The sequence below is a fragment of the Accipiter gentilis genome, chromosome 10 (genome assembly GCF_929443795.1).
Source record: "Accipiter gentilis chromosome 10, bAccGen1.1, whole genome shotgun sequence".
NCBI classification, from domain to species: domain Eukaryota; kingdom Metazoa; phylum Chordata; class Aves; order Accipitriformes; family Accipitridae; genus Astur; species Astur gentilis.
In genome coordinates, this window is record NC_064889.1 from 24,501,943 (window position 1) to 24,515,163 (window position 13,221).

Here is a 13,221-nt window from a genome sequence, read left to right on the forward strand (position 1 = left end):
GGAGAGGAGGGCAAGAGGATTGATGGAAGCTGGTTCCTGCAAGCAGAATTGGTGTTAAATGGAATTTAAAGATGTAAGATTATATTAAAACTTCAAATGAAGCATTTATGTTTACCAGGCAATATATACATATATGGGTAACTTTCAGATTTGGGCTCAGATTGTCTTGGTGTTCCAATCAGATAGAATTTACTAAAAGGAGATTCTGCCCATGTTTTGGCTTTCCTAAGTATCACATAAATAAATTCCTTCACCCCACTAGGAGAAAAGCAAATGCTTACTACTAGATTTGAAATTATTCTCTTCATGTGGAAAATATGGAAATTAAAATAACATCCAAGTAACTTCTAATTTTATGGAATAGAAATATCACTTGAAAAAATTTTGGAAAAAGTCACTTTGAAAAAGTCCTTTCAAGTGGTATCTGTCATTCTGAAACCTGTCGTGAGCAGTAAGACAGGAATTCTCTGAGTTGTGATAGGCACAAAAGTACAGAAAATTTAATATTCAAAAATATTTTTTATTAAAATTGTCAATGCGGGACTAAAAAAAACTCTTCCCCTAAGTGCTGGGGTTGCATAAGGATGCTGCTTTTCCCTGGTACCTACTGTATTGCTTCCTCAATTTTCAACCTCTACAGAGAGCATCGTCTGTGCCAGCCCTGCTTGGCGTTGGCATTGCTGCTCGCCACCCTGCCCCGTGCTGCCGTGGGGCTGTGGGTGCCCTCAGAAGCTGCCTGGAGAGGAGGTGGAGCACGAGAAAATTCTCACAGGCAGGAAGGGAAATGAGTTCACCCTTTGCAAGGTTAATTGAAATCCACCTCCCTGTGGCAAAAAGCCTTTTCCCCCAGCAATTTCACCTTCTTGTTTCCCTCAGAGTCCAAGGGTTTGGGTAGTCCTCCTGGATAATTAGCACCCTGAAGATTGGGGAAACTGGGTTCTCTTGTAGATACTACTCATGGTGGTCCTGTCACTCTCAATTATGTTATTTTTTTTTTTAGTGTGATTTCAGAAGAGATACTACATCAACATGTGTGTGTTATCATAGTTTAAAATAACATGCTCACAAGCTGGAGGTCGGGAAACCTGCTATAATAGTGATCGTGCTGGCTTGCTCTATTAAGAAAGTTACTTACCACATCTATGGCTCAGCATAGCCAGCAATAAAAAGAGGATGGTAATGCCAGTGTCTTGACATGATCATCGCACGGATCAAGTGTTTTGACAGAGGATTACCACACTAATAGGAACATCACTGGATGGATCTGTGAAAGCAGAGTTCTGCATTTTGGGGGCTTTTTTTGACAATAATATACAGATTTGATAGGACAAGATAACATGCTGAAAACCTGTTGATTAAAATGCTCTCAGTTGGTAGATAATATTGCAAATATATTGAACAGGAAAACAACCCAATGCTAATTCCTGTGTTATAGACCAATGCTGCGTCATTACATATTTTATGTAAACTTCACAACTAGATAACGTGCAGAGGATTTAATATGTTATTCAAGGGTAACTTTTTTCTAATTAGAGGGGAAAATCCAAATGACAAATTTGAGTGTATACTGGCTGATTGCTATTCTTCAACTGCTTTTAGTTTCTCCTGCTCTTAAGCTAGCATTTAAATGGACCATTTGATTAATCATTTGTATACTGACTATAATACACCCAAATTTCCTTTGAGTTGTACATACTGTAAAAGACAATTATGTCGCCACAGATTAAATAAGTGAATTAAAACAGAATAGCAGCTTAATTTGACCTGTGATTTTGCTCTCGTTCCCTTTAGTGGAACGTATGCCACTCCAGCAAATAGATGAAGTCATCCATGACAGCTTGTGATGAATTGCCGTATTTATACTGTATATTTTAATAGCCTCACACTAATTTAAATTGAGCACAGAGTAAATTATAATTCAGTCACTTGACTGCTTGTATTTAACCTGACAACTCATCCTTATTTGTCCTGGAGGTGTAGTGGAGAGCAGAGGAAATATGCTCAGGTATTCCTCTTTTAAAAATTAACCCTTCTCACTTGAAACATTAGGTACGTTCACGTACGTTATAAGCATGCTAAGCGATTTCAAGATTGCTGTATTTGAGGCGGGAACTTGGTAAGGAAGATGTGCGGGAGTGCTTAGAGCCCCTCACTGAATCCCAGAGGACCACCATGTCATTTAAATTTTAAAAAATGCTCCCCTTGTCTAGTACCCTTCTCCAGCTCTACCTGCGAGGCACCATTTCAACTAGTTTTGAAGACAGGGCAGGCACTGGAGCTTGGTTGCCAGCCCCTCTTCCCCAGCCAGCCCAGCCCAGGTTACCCTTGGCCCCATCTCTAGACCGGTCCTGTCCATCCTCATCCCTGCGGCTCGGTTACCCCTTGGCAGGCATGGGTGGCTGGGGACCGCTGGTCATCGGCAATCTGCCAAGCTCGTCTGTTCCATGAACTTTTGTTGCAGCTTCTGATGCAAACTTGTTAAGAAACTCTGCTCCTGCTTGTGTCAAACAGCACATGTTATTTTATGCCGGATGAATGGGGTTTTGCTTCTCTGCTCTCAATAATTCTGGTAAAATAACAGTGATTTTTTTGCTATGACGTTCTTTCCAGAGGTGCTGCTTTGGAGAAGGTTATTGTCTAATGTTACATCTCATTCGCTTACCTGCATTAAAGTAGTGGAAGTTGCAGCCAAATCCTTATTCACAGCTTCTTCCTTGGTAGAAATGGGTTTGAGGACGTTTTTTTGTTTGATTTTTTTTTTTTTTTTTTTTTTTTGCTTTAACACTGTCCACACCTATGCTTAACACTGTCAGCTCACATATTCTTAAAAGTTGTTTCACCCATACAAACTTCATTTTCCAAATAGGCTTGGAAATTTGATACAAAAGGAGTATGACCATGCAGATTAAGGCAGTGCTATATAGTGGGGTTTTTTCCTCTTTCTGTCCCACATTTCAGTGCTATAACTAACATAAGGTTCCTCAACCTTGACATCAGATGGGTGTCTCTTGTGTTGGAAGTCACACAAGCCGCACATGTTTAAATGGAAGAAAATACTTCTGTACAATAGTTATGCAGAGAAGGTGAGACAGTGGTCTCTCCTAATTTATTTTGTGATGATATATGCTTGCCATAGTGTTGCAGTACATTTCTGTACGTGCCCTACCCTAAAGTATCCTGAACACTTGTAAATAGGGTAGCTCTGCTTTTCCAGGTTATCGTCACTATTAGAATGCAAGGTCTGTATGTAATTATAGTTAATGCAAATCAGCCAGAGACCTTTCTTCATGCCAGGTCTTGGTTGATTGGATGTCAGTGATGTATTTGACACTGATCATGCTAACTAGTCATTGTTCAGGTCGGTGAAGCCTTCACAGTAAACAAGGCAGGGAAATTTCTGACTGCAAGTAGAATGTAGTGAGATAAAATTTTTATTTTATACTGTTGACAAGTTTAAATTCTGTTAATATTCAGTGGGTAAAACTGATGGTATTCCAGCAGATTATTTTAAGTTTTTCACGCTGGAAAAATGTAAGTGAATATTGTTGGCAAATGATTATTGATCTAGACAAGTGTGTTAAACGTTTCTTGGCAGCCCTGTATTACACTTACAATTTAGTTTAGTGACAGCTTTTATAAATAACCCTAAAGCAAATTCTTGATAGAAACAGGTTATCGTTTTTTCTTTTAGACAGATTTTGATACTGTAAAATGTGTGTGTTTGGAAATGGTCTCTCTGTATTTTGTTTTGTCAGCAGTATATGTAGCCTATAATATCTATTTTGCTAATTCTGCAAATTGACTAGATTTTGTTTCCCTTTTAGCTTAAAGTATTAAACTGAAATATTGTGTGGTAGGAGACTGAGCCTGGCTAAATGCATTTGGAGTCCATTTTGGTTTATATAGTAGTACTTAATAATTGACTGTGCAAGTCTTCAGATAATCGTGGCAAAGAATTTTTTGTTAAAGTTGACTTCCAATGCTGGTTCTGTCAGAACCAGCACCCTTATTAAGAGGATCTGTCTTGAAAATCCTGAAAACTTATAACTCCAGTGCACCCCAGCTTCACTGCAGCACTTGGTACTTTAGTCCTGGTTAGCAGCCTGGCTCAAAATGGTGAAAAACGAGGGCATGGGGGAAGGAAGCAGCAGATAAGCATGACAGTGAGTGGCTGGTTTGAGCTGCTGAGCGCTCAAAGTCAGGTTGTTTGTAGTTGTTTTGAGGAATGCTTTGGTGATGCTTACCTAAGCATCTGTACCATCTGCTACCATCTGCATTTTTTCTGTATATTTAACAGTTTGCCGTGTTTCGTACAATGTTAGGAGTTGATATAAAAAAGGGGGTAGATATTAAAGAAACTGAAACTGTAAGGGTGGTGGTAAGAGATACTCCTTTAGGGCACCACTGAGACATTCAAAGACCTTTTCAATACTACAGTACTTATTTAGCCCTCAGAGTTACCATCGGCACATTCAGCAAGGCCTGCTGGGGTCACAGCCTTCCAGGCTTTTTCACCAGACATCTTTGCAGCGAGAAGAATTGGTGCTGGACAGGTGAGGCGGAAGCTGTACCGAGCAGGAGCTGGGAGGTGATTGCGCTTTGGGTGAATAAGCAGCAACTCTTGAGTTTACCAACCTGCAGATCTACCACACCTGCTCCTACGTTACATGTGGGGCTTGCGCTCAAGTTCTAACTCGTCTCTTGGTCAAATGATGAAACCACAAACCCTATAACATTTCATGGATAAAATTGGCTGTATAACTTAGTTTACTTGTAACACGTGACTTGTTAAAAGCAAGTAAGTCTGTCCTTCCATTTTCATTTCCTTCCTTTGCTCGTTGCTCTATTAAAATATTTTCTACCTATTCCTCTCTTGCCTTTTCTCGTGTAAGGATAATTAATACATGTATCTTCAGGTTTTTATTTTGAATCATTCACTTTTTAAGTCAACCCTGATCATATGTCTGTTTTTTGTAATTTAGGTCATACCCTTAGATATAACACTGGAACTCCAGAAGCAGATAATGTCAGAGTTAGAAATTCTTTATAAGGTATATAGATTTTTCTCATTTTCTTTATCCTTGCTCATGATCTTCTTGCAGCAAATTTTAAAACAGGCTTCTCTTTTTCCTTTCTTTTTTCCAGTGTGACTCGTCATATATCATAGGATTTTATGGTGCATTTTTTGTAGAAAACAGAATTTCATTGTGTACAGAGTTCATGGATGGTGAGTTGTGTATCTAGTGTGCTTTTGATTGCTAAGTATGTAAATGAGAAAATCGTATTAAGATGTGCTTTTCTGAGTGTAGCAAAATGCAGTAGTATGACTTGAAAATGTGAAGTATTAATAACTTTGCAGGTAGTTTTTTAAAAAAGCAGGTTAGTATTGGGATTGTGCTACATTCTCCATGGTATTCTGTATGTTCCTGAGTGTATCTTCGCTTACTTTTATTGAAAATGTAAATAGAACAGAAATAAATGCTAGCTTAATTTGTGGTTTGAAATTTGAGTCTTCCATACAATCTGTCCTCGCTGACAAAACAGCTGTTCCTCACTTTTACTGTTTTGATAGCCAAAACAGATTTTCTTTTAAAGAAATCTATTAACCCAATGTCCTATGTGTTTTCAGTGGAAATCGTCTCTTAATTGCAAGACAAGGACTTATTTTCTAACACAGCTGTTTAGCAGAGCTGTGTTGAGTTTCTTTTTGAGTGTACTCTTGTTTCTCCCAATGTGAATCTTCATACCAACAATATCCCCTTCCCCACAATCTGATGCTACTGTCATTATGGAGATGTATTAGTACTTTGCTTTGAAATCTTGTGCTGTGTGGCATTCTTGGAGAAAAGGCAGGAAAAGTATACTGATTACAGCAATTTATAATCATTGCTGCCCTCTGTGTATCAATTCTGAGAGCGTGTCTCACGACAGATGCAGTCCCCTTGTGTCTTGTGTGCAAGAACCCTCTTCACAGTGTTCAACTTTTAACATCACGTTGCTGTTACAAGCAATAGTCTATTACTCTCTCCAGGATTTTCTTATGAGCCAGCATTTTATGCCCTATCCAGGTTTTTCACAAAGGTTCAGTTAAACTGGATATAAAGAAGTAAGGATCTTGCAAATAATTTACTGTGGAGGGAAGGCTTTCTGGCAGGAGAAATTTCCAAAGCCAAATGTGTACCATTAAGCATCACTGAGTAGCTTCTTTCTTTCTGATAGGGACCACGAATAAAGCCCTTCAGGGTTTTATGGTGTATTTTATTTTCTCCCTGTTAAAATGTTCTGTTATTACTGTTATTTCTCTCTTTTTACACTTACTACCTCTGTCCCAGTGATCACTGTGCCCCATTTCCAAGTATGAGTATTCTCTCAGATTTTCCGTATTTGATGGAAAAGTATTGCATTTTTTCAACCACGCCCACAAATTAAATTCTTTGCTGTTCTCATGCTGTGTGACTATTAGCCATTCTCTGTTCTGTCCTTGCAGTTGCACTGGGACTTGCAAGCCTGTGTTAAGCAGTAGTGACATGCAGTAAGGAAGCATTTGCTCATGCCAAAACATGCATCTGCCTTGGAGTATGTATGCTCCTACTAAATCAGATATTTTTAAAAATGGTGGGCATAAATGCTTGCAGTTGTGAATTCTTGTTTGAAAATACTTAAGCCTTTAGGGTATGCATCCCTCATGATGTTGCACAATGATGGTGTTTACTGACCATGCACAAATTACTTGGAATTATACTGGAGATGACCTCTGGTCTGCCTCATGTTGTGCGCTCCTTCTGGCAGAAAGCAACAGCAATCATTTAAAGGAAGAACAAAATGCAAATAAAGGGACATTGCCATTTTTTTCCCCAAAACCTTTAATTGTGATGTGTAAAGATGCAGGTAAAGATAAGAAAAAATACTTTCTTATCCTGCAGATGAACAGATTTAACCTTGACAAATTTTTAGCCCTTTTGACTGTCTTAGGCCAGTTTGTAATATCTCCTGAATCCATATCCCATGACTCTGTTTGCCCAGTTGTATCCTGTACCCTATTACAAAACATGGGTATTTCCTTTATGAATTACCTAGATACAGGTGGAGCTGCGTCTTTTGGGATACTCATGACTTAGGAGTACATATAGGGAAAAGGTGCACATATAGTACCGTATTGGTTCTTACCTGGTACTTGCAAGCAGGAAAAAGCCAAATAACTCCAAGTCTGCAAATATCAAAAAACTGAGGTTGAACTGACCTGGATCATCTCCCCACCTGCCAGGTGATCTTAAAGAGCAACAGAGATGTGAAATGATGCTTTCTGATCTTTGTCCTTTTATATTTATAGTAAAGGTGATGTTCTTGCAAATAAAGGCGGTGAAATGTACTATTGCCTTTTACTTATGTTGTTGCCTCTTTTTCTTGAAACTGCTGAACACCAGCTAAATTCCCTTTAAAAGCAGTGAGAGGTGCAGGTTATCAGACTGTACCTAGATGTCTATACATAGATTTGGGTGCTAACATTATATATTTGGATTTAGAAATGTTGTCCACTACAGAACTTCTTCTCCATAGAATAATGGCAGATTTCCCTGATTGTTTGCAAAAAGATACTTTCTTTCATTTTTCAAACAGCACTACCTTTAGTGCCGTTTGTAATAGCAAGACTTAGCAGTTTGGTGTATAAAAATAGGTCTTCTTTTGTCCAAAATTCAAGGATATGTTATAAGCATTAACAGGAACCGCCTGCCATATGATTGCTTTCTGGTTGGCTTTTGTAATGAACAGTAGGTATCTGTGATGCTACATCCTTTTGTTTCTATTAGATAGTACTTGCATTTACTTTTAAAACTGAGTTTCATTATAATCCACAAGCAATGTGGACAATAGAAGTTGAAAGATTAAACTTGATGAACGAATAGTAGTTTCAATGATCTGGAACCAGAGCGCAACGTTAGTGAAGACAAACACATACTGTATCCATTCTATGATTCCTGACAGTAGCGAGGATGAGGAAAATGAGGGGAGGAAAAACAAGAACCACCACCACAAAACCCTAATCATTAGAACATGAAGTATAGTATAAATAAGAACTATTGTATAATTAACGCTGAAGACTGGAGTAAGGACCTTGTGACGACTTTGGATTGCAGCATTTCAGAATGAATGGCTTTTACTTTTAAAAACTGAACCATAAGCAAAGTAAAAGGTGTAGTTTTCTTAACTGCTGACTATTGGCCTAACTTTTCCCAGTGGTGTCATCAGTAAAATCCATATGTTACAGTGAGAGCAGAGTTAGGTCAGCGCTGAGCACTTCTGAGAACCTCAAGCCTTGAATTAAGACAACATGCTCTTGCAAGTATAATATGCTGTGCCTGTGATCTACTTGGGTTTTTTTTGGTTTTTTTTTTTTTTTTTTTTTTTTTTTTGCTATTCTACTTCAGTGGTTTTAATTTTAAATTTTAAATTTACTTTCTTGCCCAAGAATTTGTATTTTGCCCCAGGGACATTTTGAACACTGCGTAGATCATAAATCTCCTGTGTGAAAGATAAGGGAAACAATCCTTCCCAGTCCCTTGGGAATGTCTATAGGACCATTAGAGGGACTTCGGCTTCTCGCTTTCCCCATGAATGTGTGATGCTGGTTGGACAGGGTTGTGCCAGATAGGTAGCGAGTTGTGTCCCATACTGGAGTTCACTGGCAAAACTTACCTGCTTCCCCAGGAGCTCCTTATCTTTCATTTTCAGACGTCAGTGTGGACACAGACTGCAACGCTGTACCAAACTTTCACTGGTTTGATCATCAGGAGGAAACAGCTTTAAGCACGTATCTAAGCATTATATCAGATACTATGTAATGTTAGCACCGGGTTTTGGGGACAAGGGTTAGGATACTTTGGACTTGGAAGTCCGGTGTTGCTTTTTGGGATGACTTTGTGATTCCCAAGACGTTATGCCAAGCCTGGTGGTTTTGAGTTCTCCAATTTCAATATTTTGTCCTGTGACTGGCAAGTTTTCTAAAAGGAGTTCTAGTATTAATGCTGCAAGCAAAAATAAGTAATGTGGGTAAAAAGAGATCTGAGTCCTATTTCATGTGTTTATTCAGAGTTTGGCAGATTTTTAAGGTCAGTTATTTCTGACACAGTTATTGTTATATCATTGATGGTGTTTTTATTAATAACCAAGGCCTAGAAAACCCTTGTGACTTCAAATCTAGGGCAGTATTTCATTTTGTATTACCTAAACACGTTTTGTTTGTTCCTGCAGGGGGTTCTTTGGATGTTTATAGAAAAATTCCAGAACATGTACTTGGAAGAATAGCAGTAGCTGTAAGTACTTTTTTCTTTTTGTCTTTCAGTTTTTGATTGTGCATGTAACACATCTGATTTGGGTGTGCACATGGCTCTTTGGGATACTGAGTCATCTCCAGGATCTGTGTCCTCATTGTGTCTGTGTAAAAAGGAGGATCCTTCCTATCTTGTGCTCTTCCTAACCATTCTGTATGCACAAGGACACCGCGGTTAAGGAAGTCTTCCTTTTGAATGACCAACACATGAGTTGCCAGAGGCTCAAGAAATGTAAAAGGATGTGATGAATAGGATAAGAAAAAAAAAAATCATGAATTTGCTGCAGAACTGTGTGGTCACGTTTCTTTGTTAGCAGCCTGCATAGGATGGAGCAGTCCTCTTAATCACCTTTATTTAGCCTTTAAGTCCTTCTGTGCTATATGGTTCCTTTAAAAAGTGATTCAGAAGCCCTGTCTTAGCCCTCACGGTGATCCCTTGTTTGTTGCTTCTGCTGATTCTAGTGTGTAATTTCCGTTCTAACTGTCCTTATTCTGTACAAAGTAACTCAATTAGATTTGCTTCCCAGGTTGTAAAATTAAGTCAGTTCCTGTTATCAAAATGCAGTGGCAGAACACATTTGCTGTCTTCCCCTGTGGCAGATGTACTCCTTAAGGCAGATGAGGAGGAGGCTGAAGTTTTTATTTGGCACAAGCCAGGCCTGACAAAGGCTGCCTGGGGACAGGCTGCTCTCTCACCCCTGTGCTGGGACCCTTCACACGTGAGCAGTCATGGTTGAAGAGCTAATAGTCATTCTAGGGATGATGAGCAGGGAGATGGTCTGTGATCTGGGAAGAGCTACCAGTCCCCAGTGTCTACGCAGTTTGGTAGCAGGGTGTTGATAGTGGGATCCTTAGAGCACCTGGTGGCCCATCATTGTGTCTCAGCAGCATTTAGTGTCTGTTGCTAGAGATTCGCTAGCCATGGTTGAAAACTCAAATTACAGGAGAAAAAAAAAAAAGTTCCATATTTTGCCACAGTTGAACACAGGGTAAATGACCAATGTCTTAGTGGATCTCACAAGGGAGAGAGATACTGCTAAACAATTGCTAAATATAAGGAATACTTTGATAACTTAAGCAGTTTAAAGCATAACAAAGTTATTCTATCATGTGCCATTTAATTAAGTGCTGGGTTTTCACATTCATTATACATCAAGCTGACAATTTAAATCCTTTAATCCAACACAGGCAGCTATTTAGTCTCTGTTCATTGTAATTCACAGCTCTACTTTCTCTTAATTTGTGTGGCCTGCCCAGGGTGATGAACATCCTTCTCTGATGCTGTTTCCTCTAAGTAGCTTCAAATCTGCTCATTATATAGCCTAGCAGTTTCTTATGGAATTTGAATGCTTTTCACCTTTAGTTCAGAGTAAAAACGTTTCATCTCTTCTTCCCTATGGAGCAATGAATGATAAGTTGCTCACAGTGTCCTCATATTCCTGACGCTAAGTAGCATGTGTATAGTGTAATAATACTGGGATGGGCCTTCAAGTGTTTCTTCAGCTGCTTGTTCCTTCTCTTTTTCCTTATGTTACTTGATGTTGTGTACTTAATACATCCACACTAACTTACCTTATCATTTCCTTCCTTACTTTTGTTTTTCCTGTGCCCCCATCCTCCCCAGCCTGCCTGGCTTGGTATTCTGCAGATGTTTGCTTCCAATTTTTCACTTATCCATAACGGTAGTGCTTCAGCCCCATCTTTTATGTCTTGATATATATATTTTTTTGTTCACCTGCAGGGTCATGTCTTTACAAATCTGTTAGTTAGTGAGCATGATTCCCTGACATGGACAGTGAGCTGATACTTGACTTTTTCTAGTTATTTTATTTGCTGCTTTAGCAACCTGTACTGTGCCCACTGCAGTGCAGGGGGTCAGTAAAGAGGTGAACAAAGGAGCGGGTGCCTTCAGAGAAGGAACTCGCCCCTTTCTCCTGCTTCTCCGTAACAGAAGGTGTGCACTGAGGCTGAACCAGCACTGGCAGCTTCCTCTGCTCTGGTGCTGATTTTTTGCTCAGTTGGCATAGTAGACTTGTTGGAAGGAGGCAGTGAAAGCCTTTGTTTTCTCTAGAATTTATCAGTAGCAGAAGGAATGGCTCCTTTAAGTCTTCACAAATGGCTACCCTGCATCTTGGTGTCTGACATTTCAGTAGAGCCCAGCAGCCTGTTGTGTGGGTTGGGGCACCTTTTTGCCAAGTGCTGTACATAGACACCATAATCCCCACCCCGAACAGCTTGGGAAGATTACCCAAAGCCTGGAGGATTTCTGTTCGTGTGCTGATGAGGAGGAGAATGTCAAACAAAAGCTGGAGCTCGCATGGATGGATTCTGGGGACAAAATCTGGAGCTTCCATAGTCTCTCTTTTTCCAGTCTGTGTGTTTTCTTTCTACCTTCCTTGCACCATGTACACAGTCATTTGTCTTTTATTCTCTGGAGACACGTACAATGCATTAGTTTATTGAAGCTGCTTAATAATATGTGTGACCTGCACATCTGTTAATTAGAATACCCTTTTGTTATATTTGTAGAATTTTTAAAGTGAAACCATTTCCAGAGGAAAATGATGCAGGCACATATAGACATTTAGCAGCATACCAGCATTCCTTTTGCTCCGACTTGATGATTTTCTTGCTTCCTTTCTTGTTATACAGATTTAATTGTCATGAAAAGTGGTGGACTGACAGCTCTTAAAAACGATTGTCCTACTCACAAGCACAAAAGGCGCAGGAAATTCCAGCTGATCTGGAACAAGATCTGTGTCTGCTCCACATGACATGGCAAAGGGAGCACATTGCCCCTGCGCTCCACTTGCTCAATTAAACACTGAGTTGTACTCAAGGTCATTTCCTTGCACTCTTTGACCTTCACAGGCTGGGGCTGAACTACCTGAGAGACATCCCTTTCTTGACAACCCTGACTTTCTGTAGCCAAAAGGATAGGACGATGTTGCTACTCATTTCCTTGAAATACTGGTATCAGTACTTACCAGGTACCTGCGATGCACTGCTTAATGGGAATGAACGGTACTTGCTTTCTCGTATGCTTGCCTACCCCAACCAGACTTTCTCATGATTTGGCAGGAACCAGAGGATAGTTTTGTCTGCTGAGACAATCGAACATTTTCTGATGACAGCAACAGTCACTGTGTGTTTTCTGATGTGAACCCCTACCTGCTGAGAAGTAGACTGGAGATCCCAGAGCCATGTAGCATATATGTAGTCTGTAGACCATGGCGTTCCTTTGCATTATTGTTATCCATTTCCCGTTGAAGAAGCAATCACCATTAATTGTGATGGACAATCAGCTTTCAAGCTGAAATAGCAGGAATGTATTGCCGAGTGCTCTCTTGGTTATTTTTTTAAGGAGTAAAGGGTGAAGGTGGGGGGTTGAGGCTGAAAGGTGGAATGCTGAAAATAAAGCAAGGCATTGAAAATAAATCCTTAAAGGAGGAAAGCATTTTCCAGGGCTTGGGGAGAAGGACTGTTTTTTCAGGGGCGGGATATAGTGGTAAGAGAGGTAGAGTCTGCTGAGACTTGGGTCCCCGAGAAACTGGAGGGATCTCTGACTTCATCATAAAATTCTTCCTGGTTGCATATATGAGACAGTGTCAATGAGAAGGGGAAATCTCGTTTCTTCTTTGTGTTCTTTATTTGTGCGAAGGGCTAGTGTGGTTTTTTTGAAAGTAAAAGTGTATCTTGGAAACCCCAAAGTGATGTTGTGGTCGCTCCTTAGTACATGATGTGTACTTACTTGGGTCTGCTGATGTAAAATCTGTTCTACCTTTGCTTGCCACTTCACACATTTATTTTCACTTCAATTTCTGAAGCAGTGACATTGTGCACTGTATTTTGAGTGCTAATGTTGATTGAAGTTCTCCCTGAAAGGATGTGCA

The 13,221-nt window shown here is 39.7% G+C and overlaps 1 protein-coding gene across 6 annotated transcripts in view; it reads left to right on the forward strand.

The window, feature by feature from the left end:
• The window catches only part of MAP2K5 (mitogen-activated protein kinase kinase 5), a 141,434-nt gene that overhangs the window by 47,228 nt on the left and 80,985 nt on the right, over positions 1-13,221 (forward strand). For 5 of the 6 annotated variants that reach the window (XR_007507480.1, XM_049812260.1, XM_049812261.1 and 2 more), the window contains 3 exons: positions 4,983-5,051; positions 5,146-5,227; positions 9,250-9,311. Coding sequence is in view for 5 of the 6 variants with exons in the window: in XM_049812260.1 (XP_049668217.1) it covers positions 4,983-5,051; positions 5,146-5,227; positions 9,250-9,311 (213 nt within the window). In the remaining variant the exon portion in view is untranslated. The remainder of the gene's footprint in view (positions 1-4,982; positions 5,052-5,145; positions 5,228-9,249; positions 9,312-13,221) is intronic. The other variant, XM_049812262.1, reaches the window with a different exon arrangement.